This window comes from Mastigoproctus giganteus, chromosome 5, assembly GCF_048544385.1.
Source record: "Mastigoproctus giganteus isolate SK-2022 chromosome 5, ASM4854438v1, whole genome shotgun sequence".
In the NCBI taxonomy this organism is placed as follows: Eukaryota; Metazoa; Arthropoda; class Arachnida; order Uropygi; family Thelyphonidae; genus Mastigoproctus; species Mastigoproctus giganteus.
Genome location: NC_143579.1, coordinates 150,142,427 through 150,166,443, shown reverse-complemented (window position 1 = coordinate 150,166,443; position 24,017 = coordinate 150,142,427). Strand labels below are relative to the sequence as shown.

Sequence of the window (24,017 nt, the reverse complement as noted above, 5' to 3'; positions counted from 1 at the left end):
AGTGATCATACACACTTAATGGACTGTTGATGACGATGAGCTTAGTTTTGTTTATCTGGAGTTGCTGCTAACAGTGTTTACAGTCTGCCAAGATGTACCTCATGTAGAGAACACATCTTTGGTGTGTTCTCTACATGAGGTACATCTTGGCAGACTTTCTTTGGGATTTCATTGAATTAAGTCAGCTACGTGGATTCTTCTTTTTGGTGGCATCTTTGTTAAGTTTGAACTTAATCATTGTGCACCTTTTTATAATTGACGAACTGATGGCGTTTTAGTGAGCTTCATGTCTAATGGGGTTGTAGTTCCTGAGCGTCTTTGAGAAGAATTGTTGGAACATCATTTATCAACTGGACTTGACTAAGTGGATTTATGTACTAAATATACGGATTTATGCATTGTATCAGTGGATTTATGCACTGTTCGGTGGATTTATGCACTGTATCAGTGGATTTATGCATCTTGTCTTTATGTACGGTATTGTATAATGGCAGGGGTGTCAGTTATTGGCAGGGAACTGCTAGTATAATAAATAAAATATACATCGCATTAGAGGTCCTAGTTTTTGCCAGCAAAACATGTCCCATATTAAGTAACGACCGCCATCTGTCTGGTTATCATACACGATGGGTCCATGGACTCGTGTTGCTTGCACCACACACGAAGGTGTCCGTCCGCGTGTTGCACCAGGTATTTGGACTCAATCGACCAGCACACTCGTTTTCAGTCCTCCAGTGTCCAACCAGCGTCTTTTTTATAGTACAGTATTCGCTGTGGAACCTCATACGTCTAAATGTGCGGCACGTCATCATTCGGGTTTTTTTTTTTCTTCTTATTATTTTTTAAAATTTTTTTCAAATGCACCAAATAATTTTATTATTATTTTTGAAAATTTTATTATTTATTTATTATGATTATTTTTTTCTGCTTAATTTGCCATTTAGATGTGGCCTTATTGAAATTTATTGTCTATTTTTATTAATTACTTTTTTTTTCTTAATCAGTATCACTTGTTATTTTTTCTATCTGTCTATTGTATTATTATTTTTTTATCTCTTTTTTCTTATTTTATTATTTTTTCTTTTATTTATTTATTATTAATTTTTTTTTATTCTTTCTTTCTTTCTTTATTTATTTTTTTCTTCATAACCTGCACCACGAGTGGTTTCTTTCTTTTTTCTCTCCCCCCCCATCTCTGGAACGGGCCCCCAGAGGATCCTGGCCCACCTTCTGGCAACACTAGGTGGATCAGCGTCTCTTTTGAGACAGTACGTGTTTTACTGGGACTGGCCCGTGGTGTGGACGAGTACCCAGAATCATCTGTCCAGGTGACTGATACTTCTGGGCAGCCAAGCGGCCAGACACAACAAGAGAACACACGCATAATACACACAAACCTACGTCACACACATATCTGGCCCATTTGTAGTGATACTGTTCTTCACAGAGATACGAGGCAGAGTTCTAGGTGCCGCCCATTATATACACATGTCCACGTCCCTATATTGTACTCCAGCACTGCCACTTTTATCCCCCCCCCTTCACCTTCTTTGCCTGATAGAGACATCTCTATTGTTCTGGAAGCTTCTTCTCTCTCTCTCTCTCCCCCATATTTCTACCTTCCGCCCGTCTCTTCAGTCTTAGACCCCCTTACTCTAACTTCACTTTTTTTATATAACAGGCCCTTGCCACTGAAATCTTCAGAAACTAGGTGGCAGGGCATGCCAAAGTAAATGCGGTTCCTCTATGCCTGACCTGCCTCCACGCGGCTAAGGGTGGGCAATGGAGGGTCCAACTAGGGGGCCCAACGACTAAATGGTCAGAGGTACAACATAACACGACACTACACAACACTAACACGCACTTACACTTTTTTGAAACCTCTGGCCTTCACAGAGTATTGTGACACACAGATAGAGTACACAACGCGAAGATGGGGGAAACCCCTGGGACCGTCAGACAACGAACACCTTATCCTTATTCCCATGTTGTATTGTGATGTCAACTGTCGCAGAGTAACCTGCCTTTCAGCCGGTACAACGCGCTCTGCCCTTCGCTCACCACTAACATCCACCTTGCGTAATACTTTACAGTTCTGTCGTCGGAAGGTGGTTTGACCCGTTTGACACCATTCTTTGCACACCTTAACTACAGTGGGCCGTGAGCAACTGACTAGATGTGCTGTTTCTGATATGGAAGCACCCGAAGTACGAACTCCCCTGAAAATTACAATACAATATACAGAAATTCAAGTCTAATGTCAACACGTATCTTCTTTCATCTTCTCAGCCTTGGGGGTTAATAAAAAAAAACATCTTTTGAAACTCCGTGATACCTTTACTAGGTCCATAACTGCTACTTTTTTGATTCACACGATCAGATGCGAATTTCCACTGCTCCAGCGTATGAAGCTGTTCTGCTTTTTATACTGCCAGTTATGGGGGTGGTTATAATTCAGTGATCACTGAGTGTAAATAAATAGAAATATACATATATAGCCCTCTCTCAATCGTGGAAAGAAAAGACCTCAAATTAATTCTTGCCCTTCCAAGTCTCTCCTGGTACCTGATCACACGACAAGTTGGTAGCAGTAACGGATAAAAACAGCACGTAAAAGCATTCACGTTGAGTGCACAGGGAGCTGGGTTCGCTTTTCGCCCTGTTTCCATAGACAAAATACAACGAGAAGAGAACCTAGATCTCTTCAAAAGTGGTATGATAGTACATAAGTTAATAAAAACGGAAATCTGTTTAAATAAATATAAGTATATTTTGGATGTTCTAGAATTACTTAAAAGGAAACGTCGGATGAACATCAAATTTTCCAAATATATTTTGTTTGCCCCCAGGGGAAATTGTAGCCTAATTATAATTTCAAAGTCCTTTCTTGCTCTCAATTTGGAATGGCAGATACTGTCGTTTTCTTAATTTTAGGACTTAATCATTAAAACATTAGAACTAACAGCGAGGTAACTGATCACCTCCCCTGGTACCTCATCTCCATGTCTTTAATATCCTCCTGAAACCTCTTACTCTGTTCTTCACTTACACTTCCTCAATTTTCTGGGAAAAGTCATTGTGGGAGTGTAAAAATGTATCGTGACACTCACGGCCCAACTACTTAAAATGTAGTACAGTCTCTATAATACTTCTTTGAAAACGACATGTTTTTTTGTATTTTTGTGCCCTTCTGGTAACTTTTGGAGGTTACCAGAAGGGCATCTTAACATGCCCTTCTGGTTTATCTTAACATGCTTATCTTAACATGCTGGAATGATCTGACCCGAGACATTGCTACATACAATTGGCCGTGATTAAATATAGGGTTATTATTCGCTATATGATTCTTTTCGCTTCAAAGGTAGCACTTGTGCTTATGTCCGTTCTGATATTCCCTGTCAGAGACTTGGCAATTTGGAATCTCCTCTTTTCGATCTTCTCTGGCTAAAAATCTCTCTACCCCATTCCGTCAAATTCATTTGTTGCCTGTACTGTTCTCCCAACTCCACTAATCACTTGGAACTCTTTGTCTTATTCTCTATGAAACGACGTTCTCCAGTACAATTTGACTAACAGTGAGGTAATTTTCCTTGGTGATTTTAATGTTCACAACTCCAACTAGCTTCCATTTTCCAGTCACACGGACCCAGCTGGTCGAGATGCTGAGGCTTTTGCAATCACTAATGACCTCGCACAAAGTGTTCATTTACCTACTAGAATACCAGACAATCCTAGCCATGCAGCCAACGCGCTTGATATTTTTCTCGCAAACAAAACTCGCCATGTAATGTCAACACGTATCTTCTTTCATCTTCTCAGCCTTCCAACTCAGATAACAACTTGATGATGGTCTCTTCGTGTTGTTTGGCATTACAAGAATGCAAAATGGGATGATTTGCGAGATTTGGTTTCTTCTTTTCCTTGGTCGGAATACTGTTTCAAATCTTCTGACGTCAATATTTGCTCAGATCGTGTCAGTGAAATTATTCTTGTAGGGATGAAATCCTTTATTCCACACACCACCTTAAAATCTTGTTCTTTATCTAAAACTTGGTTTTCCAATAAATGGGCCAAGGCTGTTCAAGATAAGAATGTTGCATATCGCAATTGGCTTGTATCCAAATCTCCGTGTTCATTTTCTGCCTGTATCCGAGCTCGCAACAATTGTAAGGCAGTTATTAATCAGTCCAAACTAATCAGTCCGAACAGGCTAAGTGTAGAAAACTTGCTTCTTGTCCAAATGGTAGTTGAGCATTCTGGTCTCTTGCCAAAGCTATTGTCTGCAACTTTTGCCCATCTCTATTCCTACATCTGTCAAAACCAAATGGTTTTATTGCCATTTCAGCCAAAGATAAAGCTGATATGCTAACATCCTACTTTCCTTCCAACTCGTGTATTGATTATCTTGGTAAACCACCACCTATAATTCTCAGTAACTCCAATCGATGCCTCCTGTGGTCTTCCGTCAAAAGGATATCAAAAGGATTTTGAACATTCTTGATGCTGTGAAGCTCAAGGTTCTAATGATATTTCTCCTGTTGTTCTTAAAACCTGTGCTCCTGAACTTACTCTGTTCTGTGTCTCCTTTTTTAACATTCTTGTTCCAAAGGTGTTTTCCCTTCTGCGTGGAAGTTTACTCATATCCAGTCAGTTTCTAAAACGGGTGACAAATCACTCCCATCCAATTATCGTCCCATTGCACTTACTTCTACTCTTTCTAAAGTAATGGGAAAAACTTAACCGTCAACTATTATACTATCTAGGAACCTCCCATCTGATCAGTGATCGCCAGTAGATTCCATCAATGAAAATTTGTTTATTGTGAGTTTTGCACAAATCTATTTTAATTCCCCAGAAGGCCCTAAAGGCTTTGGAATACTGAGCTTGAATTTGCTATTTATATGTGAGGTTCGCATCAAATATTAATCCTAGGAATTTGACACAGTCAGTGGGAGTCAGAACATTTCCCGCTAATTCCAGAAGTAAGAATGATACAGTATCAGTAGATGCCATCTGACTTGGAGTAAAGATGAGATAGTTTGACTTCTCTGGATTAACTGAGAGGCCAAAAAATTTGGCATACTTACAGAATGTATTTAGGAAGTTAAAAGATATTTCTTGCCTAAATGCCTAAGAGTATGAAGGAGTTTAATTACACACACACACACACACACACACACACACACACACACACACACACACACACACACACACACACACACACACACACACACACCATTTCTACTACCAACATAGTTTTAATGCATCGTTTTAACTATATCTCATATTGTGAATACCTTCACAACGAGCTGCCATGGTATTGCACTGCTTTGAATAAGTGACCTATGGAGAAGACTATTTTTATTTATTCTCGGCGGATACCACCTTCATAACTGGGTTGTCACTATTGCAGCAACAGGGTACCTGCCCACCCACCGATGAGAACTGAATAAGCTTCGAAACGGTGCTGTATGGGTGGTGGTGGTATCCGCCGAGAATAAATAACAATAATCGTCTCCATATGTGAAGCGTTACTTATTCGAGATAGTGCAATGCAGTGGCAACTCGTTGTGAAGGTATTCCCAATATGAGATATAATTAAAACTGCACTGGTAGTAGAAATTATGTATGTGTGTGTGCATTACCCATGCATAATTAAACTCCTTCATATTTAGATAGCTGTTTACAGATTCTGAGGAGTGAATCGCCAACACGGCTTTTGCATGGCAAGTAGCACACGATATCATCAGCATACGATAAGAACTCTGGAACTTGATCTATAAATGGAATGAATATTGCAGCCAATAGAGAGAGAGAGAGAGAGAGAGAGAGAGAGAGAGCCACCATGTGGGATTCCTACATCTACGCTTTTACAGACTGTAATATCATTACCTGTGAAGGAAGTGAAGCATTCTTCTAAATAGAATGCTTTTGAGGATCTCGAGTATATTCCCCCGGTTAACCCGTAAAATCTTTCAAGTAAGGCAAGAAGGGGTGTGATTTGGAACTGAGTCGAAAGCAGATTTCATGTCCGGAAAAATGGGGCGAAGATCTTTGTTGTCATTCCAGGAGTGAAAATTATTTTCTGTGTTATGGACTGTAGGCAGATTACAGTCGATTTATTATGCGTCGCATCATATTGGGTACGTTCATAATGGGTAATCGCGAGTGTAACCTCGTTATAGATGCACTTCTCGAGGCATTTCGGGAAGGGAGAAGCGATTGAACTTCGGGGGTTTTCGCGTGAGGCTTTTTTGGAACTGTCACGACTCTGTAAGTCTCCCAGCTTGAAGGTACCTATGCATGTTTGGGTACTTCGTTGTAAAGATGGCTGAGCTCGCTGCTGATGATATAAGAAGCAATTTTAAGACTAAAAAGAGGTACTGCGTCAGTTCCTATGGTGGACTTGTAAGGTAGTTAATTTATTACTTTTATTATCAGTTCTTCTGAAATTTGAATATTACTGGTAGGTGACAAAACGTTAAGCGCTTCACTTCACTTCAGGGATAATCTTCGGACAGGCAGTTATCTCTCTTAAAACGCAGCACATGCTCACTATTCCTGGACATCTAACGACAGGAGGGGATACAAATATGACTTGTGGACCACACATGTTTACCCTTGGACAGCTGGCCGTTCACGAAATTGTCATTAGCTGATTGTTTGCTCCTCTGGAAATCCATCCTTGCTTTATGAGTCTTCTGAAGGCGACTTCTTGTAGGAGGCATTGCCTGCCTTTTTTTCCCTTAAAGGCCTTTGTCGGGAGGTCATTCCATTATGGCTTTGGGTGGGGACTAAGGTTGCATATTTTGAACATTGTGATCCTTGCAATGAACTCGTCCATCTCGAAAGCCAGTAGGCAGCTTCATTGATGTTCAGCTCAGCAAGTATGTTCCATAGGTAAAGCTGGAAAAGGGTAATAACTTTTCCAATGTTGATATATTTTTGATTGTACATTCTCCTGACAGTGTTTGAAGCTTGTACTGTCGAGCGTTCATCCTTAGGTGTCTGTAGTAATATTATGGCAGTGATTGGACGGGAGGAAGTTATCGGTTATGGCCAGGGTTTCTTTAACCGAACAGTTTGAGAAGATGCGCTGTAGGGTGGCCTCGCCATGTGAGGGAGGAACATCAGTAAGACCAATGCTCATATCTCACATGTTCAAGGACAGTGTATCCAGGAGCTTCTTTGAGACTGGCAGTGTAAGGTTTAAGTTTCCCAGAATAATGACCTTATGACGATGGTTGATTGTGGATGATGAAAGGATCATCTATTTTATAATCCGTCCATTTCTTGGGCGACCTTTTTCACATCTCCAATCGTAATTTTTTAACTTTAAAAGAAAAAATCTGCAGAATAATGTTCATAAAATCAAGAGTACAAAATAGATTTACACGAACGAATCCTGAAAAACACCTCTGAAATACTTTATATATAATACAGTATATGTGATGATTTTTCCTTTGTGAATTTAACTTTTTAATTGAAGATTATATACAGTAATGGAAACGACTTTTATTTTGCGATATCATTATCTTAGAAAATACATCATCACCACTCATTTCTATAGATTTGTTAATGATTTATAATTTTTTTTTTTTTTTTTTCATTCAGTTAGTGCTCCGATCGGTAAGACTCAATTTCTGTTGGTGTGAAGAGCATGCTGTCTCATCTCTGTCGTGCACGACTGTGGACGCATTCAGAAAAAAAGGAGCCTTCAACCAGTTAGTGTTTCTTTTCTATTAATACACAAGTATAGGCATTGTATAAAATAAGCATAGTTTTAAATTGCTGAATTCCCCTATACAGGGTTCTTTTTCTGTTTGTTAAATTGCCTCTATGAGATATAAATTCGCTATTCAGTTCAACCAATAAACGAATCAAGTTAACGGTGCAAGGGCGCGCATGTTGCCTTCCAACTCCAGACGCGGCGCACATCAAGTTGCTCCCTTTGTGTCACTCTGGTGGATGATATTTTATTTGCACTTAATGTCGTCTGTAGCATCTTTTGGACGGGTGCGCCCAGGCCGAAGAATGAGCGCAATTTCCCCAAATGGTCGCTTTTCTTAAATTAAAAAAAAAAAAATTTCTTCATTCCTTGATGCCACCTGTTATGATCACAACTATCAACAATCGAATTATTATATTAAAAACGTATATTAAAAAAAAAGGGTTTCCATTGGCTTAACAGAAGGGTTAGAAATCCTTTTACTATATGTGGAGCAATTCTTTTCTCATACTGAAATGTCACTCCTTGGGTGTAATTAATAACTGTACGAAATATTCTGATTCTTTTAACTGTGATATACACAGAGTGTCACACCCTGTTCCTGTTTCAGTTTTAAGGGAGTGACATGCACCTTTGTTTTCCTCTCACCTTGCTAATGTTGGTAACCTTGTAGTACGGCAGAGTCATTGAAGAGAAGAAAATAATAATTTGTCCCGAAATGCAGTTACCAACTGGAATAGTGTAACAAGACTGTTAATACATTGCTAATACTCTTAGTATATTACTGATACAGTATTGTTAAACTGCCATTATTGCTAATGCTGCTAATACGTGTTAATACAGCTAAGGCTGTTAATACTGTACATTAGAAATATATAGCAAATTAAACACAGATCCACAAAAGTATTATAAGATAAAGCGTACAGTCATTGATTAATTCAGAAACTTCTCTTCTAAAGCTAGAACTGTGTGTGTGTGTGTGTGAGAGAGAGAGAGAGAGAGAGAGAGAGAGAGAGAGAGAGAGAGAGAGAGAGAGAGAGAGAGATTAATAATAATCTCTTGCTGCTTGCTAATTGCAATCAACAGATGAAAGATTTAAAAAAAAATAGTCATATACGTAGTTGTCGACTGATACTTATGTATCAGGTGACTAAAAAAGTCTGCGCGTTATTTTCAAGTTTAATTGAAATGCAGAAGCCATTGTAGATGGCGATTATCTGCAGATGCACTTGGAAAGTACAATGCCACTGATGTCCAGCAAGCATGAAATGCGGTTCGATAAAATAGGGAAGTATATGTATAACCAAAACTGGCTGCTCCGAGTACAGCTGTTCGTTGCTTCCCCGTTTACGAATGTAAACGGGGAAGCAACGCTACACATTCACTCAGCAAGATAAACAAACACTCGGAGAAGATACGGCGAGCAAACGCACAGCCCAAATATGGTTCAAACTATTATTTTTGGTGGCCACCCGAATCATTATATTCATCTGCCGTGCTATGTGTCTTATGTCTGTTAATTGCGTGTGTTTATTTGTCTGTTAATTGCGTGTGTTTATTTGTCTGTTTTGCTGGACGAAAAATCCCAGTTTCTGGAGGTAAAAACCTTGCTGTCTACGCCTGAACCGACTAACTCAGCCACTGAGTAAAAAAAAACTCATTAAAGTTCCTCGCGTCATTGACGGGATTCGAACCGGGGCCTTTTCTACCCGGTGTGGGGAGGACGGTGACAATACCACTGCACCCCAAATATGGTTCGAAAATTTTGATCAGATGATGAGGCACTTAATTACGCATCTCGCGAGAGACCGATGACATTGATGACGACGAACTGTAGCCCGCCATTGATTCGGCTCCAAGCTAAACATGACGGGCGGTTTGTAGGAAAGATTCAATGCCGCCGACGAAGTCAGTCGTTTGCGTTTTATTGAATTGAACAACCAATTTCAGAAACTGTCAATTGGTTTGTCGCCGCTGTCACGTCACAGAAATAAGCCATTTTTAGACCAGTCGTAAAGTGCGAAATAAAATGGCACAGGTGCAGAAACACCAAACGATCTCATCATTGGTTATCATCCCGTAAACTACAGCACACATCAAAGCCTCCACCTCACCAATAGAAGATTTTGCTGTTTCTGATGGAATGCATCGAGTATTTTTCATCACGAGCTTCTGCCTTCTGGCAAAAATATCACAGGGTGGACAATACAGCTTTATATTTAATTTTTTAGGTGTAAAATATCTGCACAAATAATTAGGGTCACTTTATATTATGTAAAATATTATCTCCTATGCAAATTTGTCTCACCTTAACTAATATCTGTATCGGGTTTTGATTAATAAACATTTTAATAATAACGATCATCGTGTCAACCACCGGTACGGTGCCAAAGACCCTACATAACAGCCTAGCAGCAATAGGTCTCCAAGAGAACACCTACAAGAAACTTTAGAAAGTTGCAATCCTGAACACCTGTAGGACAGTCAGAAAGTTCCTTGAGCAACAGTAACACCAAACATCACAACCACCCTGTGTTCTTGGTAGAAATACCTGTGTACGGGGTGGAAACCCCCCCCCCCAGTCAGGGAGAAATAATAATAACCTGGAATGGAAAAAAATCAAGGAGGTACAAGAGGTGGGAGATTCGGGAGGAAGAAGTAAAATAGTCGATCAGGAACTCCCAGAACTGGCACGTCACAAAAATAAGCCATTTTTAGACCAGTCGTAAAGTGCGAAATAAAATGGCATATGTGCAGAAACACCAAATGATCACATCATCATTGCCCCAGGAATAGATAACATCCACAACTACTGGACAGGGCAGTTCACACGAATGATAAAGACACCCAGAAACAATTCCAAAGTTTCTTACTCAAGAAATCATATCTGAAGGCTAAAGACCAAGATAACAAGAAACCAGGCGAAATGCAGACCAACCGCCTGTATCCCAACGATATACAAAATCCTGACCAGCTGCATAACCAAGAAGATATCAGACCACTTGGAGAGCCAGAACGTAATGGCCGAACACCAGAAAGGATGCAAGCGGATGAGCAAAGTATGCAAGGGGCAATTAACCATAGATGCCGCAGTTATAGAGCAGGCTAGAGAAACGTTAAACAGATGGGCTGAGAAGTGGCAACGGAAGTTTAACATTGACAAATGCAAAGTACTGAATTTGTCAATGTTAAACCTGAGGTGGAGAAAGAAAAAGTCCTGGGGGTAATTGTGCAGTCAGATATGAAGTTCTCTGAGCAGTGCAGCGTACTGCTAGAGTAGGTCATGGAGTTTTGTCCATGATATATAGAAATTTTGCTAGTAGACACGGGGAGGTGTTGTCCCTCTGTATAAGGCAATGGCCAGGCCACACCTTGAGTACTGCGTACAGGTCTGGAGGCCTCATTTTAGGAAGGATTTAGAATTGCTAGAACGAGTACAGAGAAGGGCAAGAAGGTTGGTGAGTGGAACAAAGGGTTGCTCTTATCAAGACAGGCTTAAATTCTGAAAGTTACAGCACCTGGAGACTTGGCACCTGCTAGGTGATCTGATTGAGGTATGCAAGGCCTTGAATAGTTTGAGCAGGCTCAATGCTAATGGGATACTTCCACTTGCTCACATTAAGATCCTGAGGGGACATAGATTCAAATTGAGAAAAGACAGTTGTAGAATAGATGTGCGGAAGCTTGCCTTTAGCCAGCGGATAGTTGATTGCTGGAACAAACGTCCATCTCTTGTTGTGGAAGTTGATAGCTTAAATAAATTTAAGGCTGAATTAGGCAAACATTTAGAGTGACCGGTGTGATGTGGGAAGGATTTTTTTTTTTTTTTGGCCGATGCTGTATAAGCTTGATTTCTTGCATCATATGCCTATGAAAATGCTAAAGCCTACAAGAAGCGCCGTAAGTTTTACATGACCTACTTCGATTACCGTAAAGCCTTCGACTCCGTGCCTCATAGCTGGCTAATAGAGACGCTGAAGATCTACAAAGTCAATTCGACAGTTACAAACTTCCTAGAAACAATCATGGCGAAATGCAGTACCGCTATCAAGTTTGAGAACCTCACAACCAGACCGATTACCATCAGGTGGGGAATCTTTCAGGGAGATTCCCTGAGATTATTGTGGTTCTATCTAGCACTCAACCCGCTATACACCACGCTCACCAACAGCAAGTATGGATATAAACTCAAAGAAGGAAGAAAAAATCTATATACTCTCTCCCACCTGATGTACATGGACGATCAAGCTCTATGCGGCAACTGAGAAACTACTCCGAATCATCAAAGAATTTAGCAATGATACCAGGATAGAATTCGGTCTACACAAAGGCATTGTGTCAGTCAACCTGAGAGCCACAGTGGCACAAACCACGCCGACTTCAACGAGGGAGGTGCCAAAATCGTCTCCACCAAGGCCATCATTAACTGCAATACGTTATGGGAGCCGCCGACCCACCAGAGTCCCATTGTTAACATCACGACACAGGACTCTAAGCCTCAACTGGAGGAAAGAACATCGGCACTGGACCTTGGATGATTGTAGACGGGTTTCCTGGTCCGATGCGTCCCATTTACAGTTATTTCGAGCGGATGGAAGGGTGCTTATCTGGTGGAAACCTCTCGAAGTAATGCACTCGTCATGTCAACAGGGAACTGTTCAGGCAGGTGGAAAGTCGGTAATGGTCTGAGGCGTGCATCCCTTCATGATCATCGTGCACCCACAGGGCAATGGACTCTTCCAGCAGGACAATGCACCTCTCCACAGAGCCGTGGTGACTAGAACATGGTTCGTTCGAAGAGCATTCCGTAGATTTTATCATCATGGAATGGCCTCCCCGTTCAGCGGACATGAACCCTGTGGAGCATCTTTGGGATGCTGTGGAAAGGTCGGTTCGAGCTTTGGATCCTCCACCCAGGAATGCGGCGGAATTATGGAAAGCGTGGATGGAAATAGCTGTGGAACGCTTTCGTGAACTAGTGGACTCAATGCTTCGCCGTGTGACTGCTCTTATCCTAGCGAAAGGTGGGCCTACCCGTTACTAGGTAAGTATCCCATTATTTATGTCCAATTAGTGTAGTTAGTCGAAGCTGCAGACTGGTAAAGAGATCGAAGCCATTACAGGGGGAGAGACCTACAAGTACCTAGGAATAATGTAGGCCCAGCAATTAGAGCACAGGGAAATCAAGGCCTGCCTGAATGAAAAATACCATCAGAGACTCAGAAGCCTGCTCAAAGCAAAGTCGAATGGTGGAAACACAGTTAAAGCCATAAACACCTATCCAATCCCAGTGTTAACATAGATTGTTAACATAACATAACAGTAATTATATTTTGGACTAAACTGAGGTGGAGGATATCATGAAAAATACAAGGACAATGACGACCAAGAGTGGCCAACATTACCCGAAGTCAATCGTGGAGACTGACAATAACTCAGAAAGAGAGAGGAAGGGCCTGACTGATCTCATCGAGCAACAGAAAACAGCGATAGCTAAGCTGAAGAACATAGCAGCACTCTACCTGGCCATAAGGAAGATAGACAAGAGGCACACTCCACACACAACCTAAGCAAGGAGTTCCCTCTCGCCCAGATGCCAAAGACAAAGCTAAAAAGATGGACACAGAAAACACTCCATGGCAGACACTACAATGACCTTCATCAAGATCACATAGAAAAATGCCATTCAATGCATGACTCACGAGCGGGATGCTCTTCCCCGAGACTGAAGGATTCATGCTCACCATTCAAGACCAGAAAATTAAAACCAGAAACTATAGAAGATACATTGCCAAGGAGCCGAGAGTGCCAGATGACACATTGTAGACGATGTCACCTGGCCTCAGAAACGATCCAACACATCACCTTGCTAGGATAATACACCAGAAGCTAGCAAGGAAATACCAACAAAACATAAAAACCAAATTATGATATTTATGTCCCCAGTAAATGATTACATCTACCCATATATTTATTTTATCTGTAAATTGAGTACGTTTTCTGATCGATTTGCTTGTTTGCTGGAAGAAAAAAACCAGTTTCTGGGGAGAAAAACCTTGCTATCTACGCCTGAGACCGACTAACTCAGCAACGGAGTGAAAAAAACCCACTAAACTTCCTCGCGTCATCGACGAGGTTCGAACCCAGGCCTTTTCCACCCTCTGTAGACAGGACGGTGACGATACCACTGTGCTACACGCGTAGTTCATCAAAGATCAACTGGTATTACAAGTTCGAACCACAGACAACCTGTACTAGGACCGCGCCATAATAATGGACAAGACAATTCCGCACAACAGACCGGACATAACCCTTGTCGACAAGAAGGAAAAGGCTACCTGTCGGAATGACATAGCACCCAACACTGGCAACCTTCAGAAAACACACTAGGAAAAGATCAGGAAGTCGGACAAGAAATCAAAGAGATGTGGCATATGCAACAAGTTAGGATCATCCTGATCACCGTGTCAACCACCGTATGGTTTTTTTTCTCTTTTTTTTTTATGTAAACCCCAAACACGAGAGGTATTAGAACCTATAGTACTTAGTACCGTGCTTGGGTTGGAGGTTGAGAAGACAAAAGAAGATATTTGTTGACATTGGACTTGAACTTCTGTAGACTGTAATTTTCAGGAAATACGTATGAAGGAAGGTTGTTCCAGAAAACGGCAGCTGAATGAATAGACGAGGAAGATGAAAAGTTGGTTCTGTGAGTTTGAAGTTGGACAGTAAATGGATGTTGGCTGGTGGCGGCTCGTGTTCGGATTGTTTTGAAAGAGAGAGCGGGAATTATAGAAGCCAATTCAGAAGAACAGTGCCCATGGAAGTATCTGTAGAAGAGGCATGCAGCAGAAACAGAACGTCTATGAGGCAGTGAGTGGAGAGACTCTGTTAGAGATGAATCATTAATTAACCAACTGCCCTCTTCTGAATGGAATCAAGAAGCCAGAGAGGTTTTGGGGGCACCACCCCAGATATGGAAACAATATTCCATGGCAGGGCGGATTTGCGATTTATACAGAGTGAACAGCTGTTTGGAAGAAAACTAACGCCGAGAGCGAAAGAGAAAACAAAGTTTTTTAGATGCGGAGGAAGCAATATTTGTAATGAGTTTGTGCCAAGAGAGATTAGAAGTCAAGGTAATCCCCAAAACAGATATATCATTTTTCCTATAAATCGGAATGTCACTAAAGATAAGCATAGGAGCAGAAGAATCCTTTTTGCGAGATATAAGACAAGACTGAGTTTTAGAAGGGTTGAAATCAACTAAGTTGTCTTTGCTCCATTGGAGAATTACTTGAAGATAGGCATTTAAGGAATTGGTTGCAGATATTCGAGAAGTTTAAGCTGATTGAGCAAAGCAAGGTTTCTCAAAATGGAAAGTGGAATGCAATGTGCTATCATCGGCAAAAGTATGGATAGGATTTCCAGTCAATGGAAGAAGGTCATTAATATAAAAGAGGAAAAGAGTGGGGGAAAGAACTGAACCTTGGGGGACACCAGCATTAGTGGAGAAGTTAGAAGACAGAGAGAGCCATCTACCATCATCCTCAGTGAGCGATCAGAAAAAAAACTGGATAACCAATTACAAAACACAGTTGCCAAACCATAAGACGCGAGCTTGTTTAGAAGACCTTTATGCCAAACACGACCAAAAGCCTTTGAGATGTCAAGAGAAACTGCTTGTATTTCACCGAACTTTACCATTGAATTAGTCCATAAATGGGTAACATAAGCCAGAATATCACCAGTGGATCGACACTCACGGAATCCATACTGGCGATCGTTAATCGGACGGGAGGTTTCTAGGTAGTTTAACAGTTGGCGGTTAATTGATTTCTCCATTACTTTAGAAAGAGTAGAAGTAATTGCAATGGGACGATAATTGGATGGGAGGGATTTGTCATCCTTTTTAAGAACTGGCTGGATATGAGCAAATTTCCAAGCAGAAGGAAAAACACCTTTGGAATAATAAAGTGAAAAAAAGCGGCAAAGAATAGAAGTAAGTTCAGGAGCATATGTTTTGAGAACAAGTGGAGAAATACCATCGGGACCTGGAACTTTCTTAGCATCAAGATTCGTCAAAATTCTTCTGACAGAAGACCACAGGAATTGAATGGAGCGTGTTGGGAATGGTGGGAGGTGTTTTACCAAGATCATTAACACACGAGTTGGAGGGAAAATGGGATGCTAGCAAGTCAGCTTTATCCTTGGCTGAAGTGACAACAGAACCATCTGGTTTGGACAGAGGTGGGCAAAAGTTGCGGCCAATATCTTTGGAAAGAGACCAAAATGCTCTGCTACCATTAGGGCAAGAAGCAAGTTTTCTACTCTTACCCTTTGCCTGTTCAAACTCTAGTTTGGACTGATTAATAACTTCTCTACAATTCTTGCGAGCTTTTGTGTAGGCAGAAAATGAAACTGAAGAATTAGAAACAAGCCAATTACGATATGCAACGTTCTTCTCTTGAACAGCCTTAGCACATTTATTGGAAAACCAAAGTTTAGATAAAGGATGAGATTTTAGAGTGGAATGTGGGATAAAGGACTCCATTCCTGCAAGAATAATTTCACTGACACAATCTGAGCAAACGTTTACATCAGAAGTTTTAAAACAGTAATCCGACCAAGGAAAAGAAGAAAAGAAATCTCGCAGGTCATCCCATTTTGCGTTCTTGTAATGCCAAACAATACGAAGTTGGGAATAGCCATGAGATAGAGGCTCCATTGGAGAAGAGACAATCACCAAGTTGTGATCTAAGGTGCCTAAAGGACATCTCATTTCGACCGTGTACTTAGAAGGGTTGTTTGTGAGAAAAAGATCAGGCTGTATGGTTATAATTGTTCTGTATTCTTGTAGGTAAACGAACAATCTGTGCAAGGTCATTAGTAATTGCAAAAGCCTCAGCATCTCGACCAGCTGGGTGAGTGTAACTAGAAAATGGAAGCCAGCTGGAGTTGTGAACATTAAAATCACAAAGGAAAATTATCTCACTGTTAGGAAAGTTGGACTGGAGAAAGTCAAGTTGCAAAGAGAGGAAGTCAAAGAGCTCCAAGTGATTAGTGGAGTTGGGAGAACGGTAGAGACAACAGATGAATTTGACACAATGAGGTAGAGAGATTTTAAGCCAGAGGAGATCAAAGAGAGGAATTTCCAAATTACCAAGTCTCTGACAGGGAATATCGGAATGGACATATGCACAAGTACCACCTTTGAGGCGAAAGGAATCGTACAGCGAATAATTTGGGCAACTGAGATGAGCAGTAGTTGAATCAACTGATAACTGAGATTCTGTCAGAAAAAGTACATGGAGTTTGGCAGACTGCAAGTGGAAATGGACATCGTTGAGATTGGAATTCGGTCCACGTATATTTGTGAAATGAATTAGGAAGTGTTTGGGAGGTTTAGATCTTTTCGTAGATAAGCTTACTCCATTAGCTTATCCTCCATTAGTTTGACAATTCATGGTGTATTCAATAGTAAGAAAAAGTGGGTGGGACATGCTGTATGAGGTAATGAAATTTTTGGATATGGCGTACATGTGGTAAGAATATACCCAGATCCTTGACATAACGTGGCCTCGACAATGCCCCCCCCTCGCATACACACTAGTTGGACTCCCTCCAGTCACTATCTGGCAGAGTAGAGGTAGCAAGATTATACACTAGCTGATCCGGAAGCCCCTTAGAGAGTTACCAATAGGTTCGGTACGGTGTTCTAACTAGCGGCCGGCCTGCGAACACCGTTTTAGAGCTGTACCCTCGAAATGTAAGGAAGATTGGATCTCGCCACAATGTTCATCATAACCTCAAAAGTCATCAATCATACTGCATGATGGAAGAGATAGGGAAAGGTTGACCGGAACTTAGCTCTGGCGACTAAACATGGGTTCCCCACTTCAAGCCTCCAATAAGCAAAGTGGTGGTATTACACCGGTTGATGAGAGTCATCTACCACCTAGCCTGGTAACACAGAGGGGGCAGCATTCCTCCATGTGGTGTGGTGTGGGCGCCACACCTCGACCCCTGCTTACGTTGGTTCACACCCACCATGTGCTTGAGCATGGAGGTTATACCCAGGATTACTAACAATCCCACCATCGTGAAGGTGCAAGCAGAGTATTTGGCTGTCACAGACCGTCCGGATTTCGCCGAAATTGGGTCCACTTGAACTGAGTTCACACGAATATCAGTTCCTTCAGCGTTTTAGACTCGAAGGTAGCAAGTACAGCTTGTCTGGCATATCTGAGAGAATGTCTGTGACAACCTCAAGGACCATATGGTGCCAAAGACCCTACCAAACAGCCTAGCTGCAATAGACCTCCCAGAGAACACCTACAAGAAATTCCAGAAAGTCGCAATCCTCAACACCTGTGTGATTGTCAGAGAATTTCTCAAATAACAGTAACATCAGACATAACAACCATCCTGTGTACTTGTTAGCAGTTCCGATCACGGGATGGAACCCCCAATCTGGGAGAAATAATATAATCGCAATAATAATAATAAAAGAAAAAAATCGCGGAAAGAAACTGGCTGCTTTAACGGACATACATCTCCAAGGTCGACGTTACGACCGAGTCATTTGGGGTTTGCGTCATTTAGTTCCGCTCATAATAATTGCCACCACTGGCTGCAAAAGGCAAAGCTAAACAAGTCCAACTTAGCACGATGAAGATGAGAAGTAGAAATATTGGACATACCACCTGGAGTGTGGGACAGGATAACTATTATTTTTTGTGCACACGAATAATTAAATTTATCTGCCGTGCTGTGTGTCTTATGTTTGTTAATTGCGTGTGTTCTTTGGTCGATTTGTCTGTTTTGCTGGAAGAAAAACCTCAGTTTCTGAAGGGGAAAACATTGCTATCTACGCCTGAGAGACAGACTAACTCAGCCACGGAGTGAAAAAAGCCGATTAAAGTTCCTCGCTTCATCGACGGGATCCCGGGACCTTTTCCACCATGTGTGAGGAGGATGGCGACGATACCACTGTGCTACGCGTGCAAACTGTAGTACAAGATGAAGTCAGTTGCGTTCGGGCCTTAGGCAGAGGGGTCGGTTCGAAAAGTCGGAGAGAGTCTCCCGCGGACGACAGTGGAGCAAGTGACGCTGCCTCCAGTATGGCTGTCACCCAGGAGGACCACCCAGCCAAACCAACTGGAAGTGCTTCTTGCGAAACTGTGCTATTGACCACCCAGGAAGGAAGAAGTCAGCGCTTGAAGTGCAGAATCGAAATGAATACCTTCATCATGCGAGCATACTATGAAGTAACGAAGCTAGAGACAGACATCGCAATGTACAGGAATGAAACTACATACAAAGTGGTTAGGACGCTTCCCGACTGTTCGGGTTACCGAACAGCGCGTAGCAGACCACAGACGATCGATTCATCATCACGAAGAATCTGATAGCTCTTGCAATTTTAAAAAAAATCAAGCAGGATCTGAGCGACCAACTAAAAAGAAAAACGGATATGGACACAACCAAAGCAGAGCAGGAGGAGACTCATCAAGTACAAGAAGTACAACCTGAAGCAGCTAAATTTGAAACAGATGAAGGCGCGATATCCAGCATAGTAGAGGAAGAGTTGAAGAAGGCCCTAGCAGAATTCTAGGAAACGGACCCCACAAAGAACCACATCATACCAAAGCAGAGACCCAACAGAATCCTATGGACCACCTCGCAAAGCAAATAATACCAGATTATCTCAACAACAACGAAGCAGAGACCCATCAAAATCCTGCAAGTCACAAACCACCTGAATAGGAGAATAATATGGGATTACGTCAACAAAAACTAAGTAACATTAGACACTATCCGCACAGCCATTTACTATGCCGCTGTAGCAGCCACCAGGATGAAAGGAAGAGCAAGCAGAGATCAACAGAAAACAAAACGCAAGACAAGGAATCACAATCCTGGGAAAGACGGCTACAGTAGAAGATAGAAGAGATAAGAGTTAAAACAATTTACCCAGTACCGACGGGGTAACGGAAGTAAGATTATGAGAAAAGTGAAAACCATCCTCAAGAAAGACAACACCTACAGCACACATTAGATGTGATCATTAGAGATGGTCAAGAGGTGATCATTTAATTCTTGAACTAGTGAAAGGTTTTTTGCTTAGCGCGCAAACTTTCCATAACTGCTGCTGGAGGCGTCTCCTGATCGCTACTCGAGGGACACGTTCAAGTACCCCCTCACTTGAACTAGCCCCTTCCAAGGCCCATGGAGGAAGCCCTAGCAATGTGTTCACATAGTCATATGTGTTTGTAAAATTTGCAAAAGTAAGATATTTTAACCGCAATCGGTTAAGACCGCTGTCTCTTTCTTCTCTGACTTCCCTCCATGGCGTTGGAGTGGCCGCGGGCATTTTTGTGATCCGGCTAAAGGGAAGTTGAATTGGGAATACATTTAACTTGGGTTTAGTGGGATATATTTATGTGGTTCAAGTGGACATTTGCTGTACACAAATGGAAACATTGAAAAGAGTGAAGGTGGAGTTGGATTTCTGGTCCATAAAGATATTAAAAACAACATTTTGGAATTCGAAAGTACATCACCAAGGGTGTAAAGACTGCTACTATGGATTTCTAAGAACTACAAACTAAAGGTTATAATGATATATGCACTAACATCGAGTCATGATCATGAAGAGGTTGAAGAAACGTACACCGAAATTGAGAGACATCTAGATGAACAGAAAACTCACCACACCATCATTATAGGGGAATTCAATGCTAAGGTTGGAAAGAGACAAAACAGCACACAAATGGAAACTATAAGCAATTTTAGAATTGGTGAAAGAGGTGAAAGACTTATAAAATTTTTAGAATCTCAAGGAATGTCAGAAATGAACACTTTTTTTCAAGGAAAGGGTGGACATGGAAAAGACCAAATGGATTAACAACTAATGAAACTGACTTCGTACTCACTAACAGAAGATATATTGGGAACGATGTTACCGTCCTGAACAAGGTAAATGTTGGAAGTGATCACAGAATGATAAGATGCACACTTGATATAGATGTAAGGAAGGAAAGGAAAAAAAAAACGGACTCCAGTAAATAATACGGTCTCTGAGCTAACAGAAGAGGAAAAAAAAGCAGTATGTACTGGAACATAAGAACAAGTTTGAGCTTCTGCTGACCTTTCAGGACAAAAATATCGCCTAGCAATACAACAACTTTCTGAAAGTGATAAAGCCCAAGAAACCTATAAGTAAAAAAGAAATCCAAAGAAGGAAAAATTAGTCAAGAAACACTTGTTATGATGAACCGAAGACGACAAATGAAGAGCAAGGTTAACAGCGACAAGGACAAAAATTGAGTGTTCTGAGTTGTGCAAAGTCATTAGAAAGCGACTCAGAGAGGACATAAGAAGATTTAACACAAGAAAAGTTGAACAAGCATTGAGGGAAAAACAAAGGACTTAAATCAGCAGCAATACGGAAAGACAAATAATACTGAATCTGAAGAACAGTGATGGTGTAATATTTATAAATATCAGAGAAGGCATAATTCAAAAAGCAGAAGACTACTATAAAGTATTACATACGGAGAAAGGGAATAATAGCACCAGTGGGAAAGATGGATCATAAATTAGCAACACATAAGACATACCTGATATCCTTCCTGATCAGATAGAACATGCATTGAAGCAAATGAAGAATCAAAAAGCCCCGGCTGAAGATGAAATTACTGTAGAGTTGTTAAAATTAGGAGGAAGAGACATGGCACAGAAACTAGCAAGACACAAAATACATTAGAAAAGACATAAGGAGTGGAATAATGCAATCATAATTTTGCTGCATAAGAAAGGAAATAAATCAGAAATTGGAGATTATAGACCAATTAGGTGGTTATCCCAAGTTGTTCACAAGAGTCATTACTAACAGATTAGAAATAATACTTGACGAAAATCAACTGAAAGAGCAAGCTGGCTTTAGGGCGGGATTCTCAACTATGGATCACCTTCACATAATGTCACAACTAATGGAGAAAGCAAATGAATATAAAACACCATTATGCCTGGCATTTGTGGATTATGAAAAGGCATTTGACTCCATACAGCATAAGGCTACGTTTCGGGCACTGGAAAGACAAGGCATTTATACCCCATATATTATGATTTTGAAGAAAATATGAGAACGCTACCTCCTTTATTAGACTAAACAAAGACAGTAGGAAATTTAAAATCGAGAAAGGAGTTCGACAAGGAGGCACAATATCTACGAAGTGGTTTACTGCTGCCCTTGAAGAAGCTTTCAGAAGATTGGACTTGACGCAGAAAAGAGTCAATGTGAATGAAGAGTAAACCATTTACGATTTGAAAATGACATTTGACACCGAAGAATTAGAGGAAAACCTTAATCAGTTATGCAGAATTAGTAAGGATTTCGGACTAAAGATGAATATGGCTAAAACAAAAGTAATGATGAACAAGTATGCCACAGAAAGGGATATAATCATTGAAGGAGCAGAAATTGAAAAGGTGGATTCATTTACTTATCTTGGATATATGATTAGCTGTAATAATGATAAATGGCAGGAAGTCAAGAGAAGAATAAATCTCGGATGGATAGCATTCGGAAAATACAGTCATAGAGTGAGAAGGAATATCCCAATTTATCTGAAACGTAAAATAATGGATCTATGTATACTCCCCACCATGACTTATGGAAGTGAAACTTGGGCACTTACCTTACTAAAAGAATGGAAGAGAAGTTGAAAGCTGCACAGGGAAGAATAGAACGAATTATATTAGGAATCAGATTGTTGGATAAGTAGAGAAACACATTGATTAGGCAGCAAATACAAGCCAAGGATATTCTTATCAAAATTAAAGAACTGAAATGGACTTGGGCAGGACACATAACTCGAAGACATGATGACAAATGAACTAAGGAAATAACAGAATGGAACCCAATAGGAGCTTGGGCTCCATTCTGAATGCTAAAAGAAAACCTGGAAGACAACAACAGAGATGGAAGAGGAAATTCAAGAGTTCGTGGGCAAACAGAAGGAATGGAAAGTTGCCGGAGAGGCCTTCACCACGCAGTGGATTGAAAATGGCTGGTGATGATTTATGTGGTTCGCAGTTGCTTCCATGTATAGTTAAGTTATTGCTAGCCGTATGCTGTAGAAATGGCTTACAAGAATACTCCTGCAGCCCAATGTGCTGCGTCTCACGGTGTCGTGACCCAAAGGTGCAGGGCCAGAGGTCGTATCACGATACGAACGTGTCCTACGGCGCTCGGCACCGCAATATAGTAATGGGAAAACGTGTACAAAATGAAGTGATAAATCAAATAAATAAACCAAACACCAAATACTACTCCATTATTGTAGATTCTACACCGGATGTTACAAACACTGTTCAGTTGGCGATTATTGTGCGCTACTGTTATAACGGAAAACCCTATGAGGGATGTTTAACTTTTTTTCCAACTGAAAACGATATATCTGTAACTTTATTCAAAAAAGTGAAACAAGTTCTTGACATTGTAACCTACCATTGAACAAATTCGCGGCGAGGACAAAGGGCTGCGAGCACTCTCTAAAAACATTAATAAGTATGCAGAATATGTGACGTGCGCAACTCACCAATAAATTCATCAACTCATCAACAAATTCAGCAACCTGAATTTGTTGATTGTTGTTGTTTTTAGGAGCATTAGCAACTAAGGCCATATTGCTCCGGGATATGCGGTGGTCATTCCCCGATCTTTCCGCATCTTCCGTATTTGGTGGTGACGGGCTCGAACCCCGGTCTAATCAAGAAGCATATGATACGCTCTACTGCTCCTTCCCACCTGGCTACCGAGGCGCCCATGTTGATTGACCACTTCGGTATTTTGCAACAGTTTTCTTTTCGGGTTCGTCTCGTACATCTACGAGAACACACATGATAACTTAGATTTTTCTTTAAAGGGTCTAAGTGTAACAAGATGATCTGCCCGTTATAAAGCTATTCTAGCCGTGCAACAGCTTTATAATGGACAAAGAATTGAGAGAAAATTTAGATAAAAAGATTAATGGAATATGAAACAAAAGTGATAAACATGAGCAATGAAATCAATAGAAATTATTCTAACATCGAGAAGCGAATTGTAACAAAAAAATTTTCAGATCATACCTCATACGAAAAGCAGTAATTCATTAAGAGGAAGAGATTAATTTCGGATGGAAGAGATTAATTTCGGATAGAAGTTATGAATAGTCTCTTGGATTGTTTGATAATACAATTAATGAAGAGGAGCGAATCATATGAACGCATTGGAAAA

General features: G+C 40.9%; 1 protein-coding gene across 1 annotated transcript in view; it reads left to right on the top strand.

Moving 5' to 3' along the window:
• Positions 1 to 24,017, top strand: part of LOC150085763 (uncharacterized) — a 96,906-nt gene that overhangs the window by 16,196 nt on the left and 56,693 nt on the right. The window contains exon 2 of the mRNA XM_090374686.1: positions 7,615 to 7,724. Coding sequence (XP_090230812.1) covers positions 7,661 to 7,724 — 64 coding nt within the window. The 5' untranslated portion in view covers positions 7,615 to 7,660. The remainder of the gene's footprint in view (positions 1 to 7,614; positions 7,725 to 24,017) is intronic.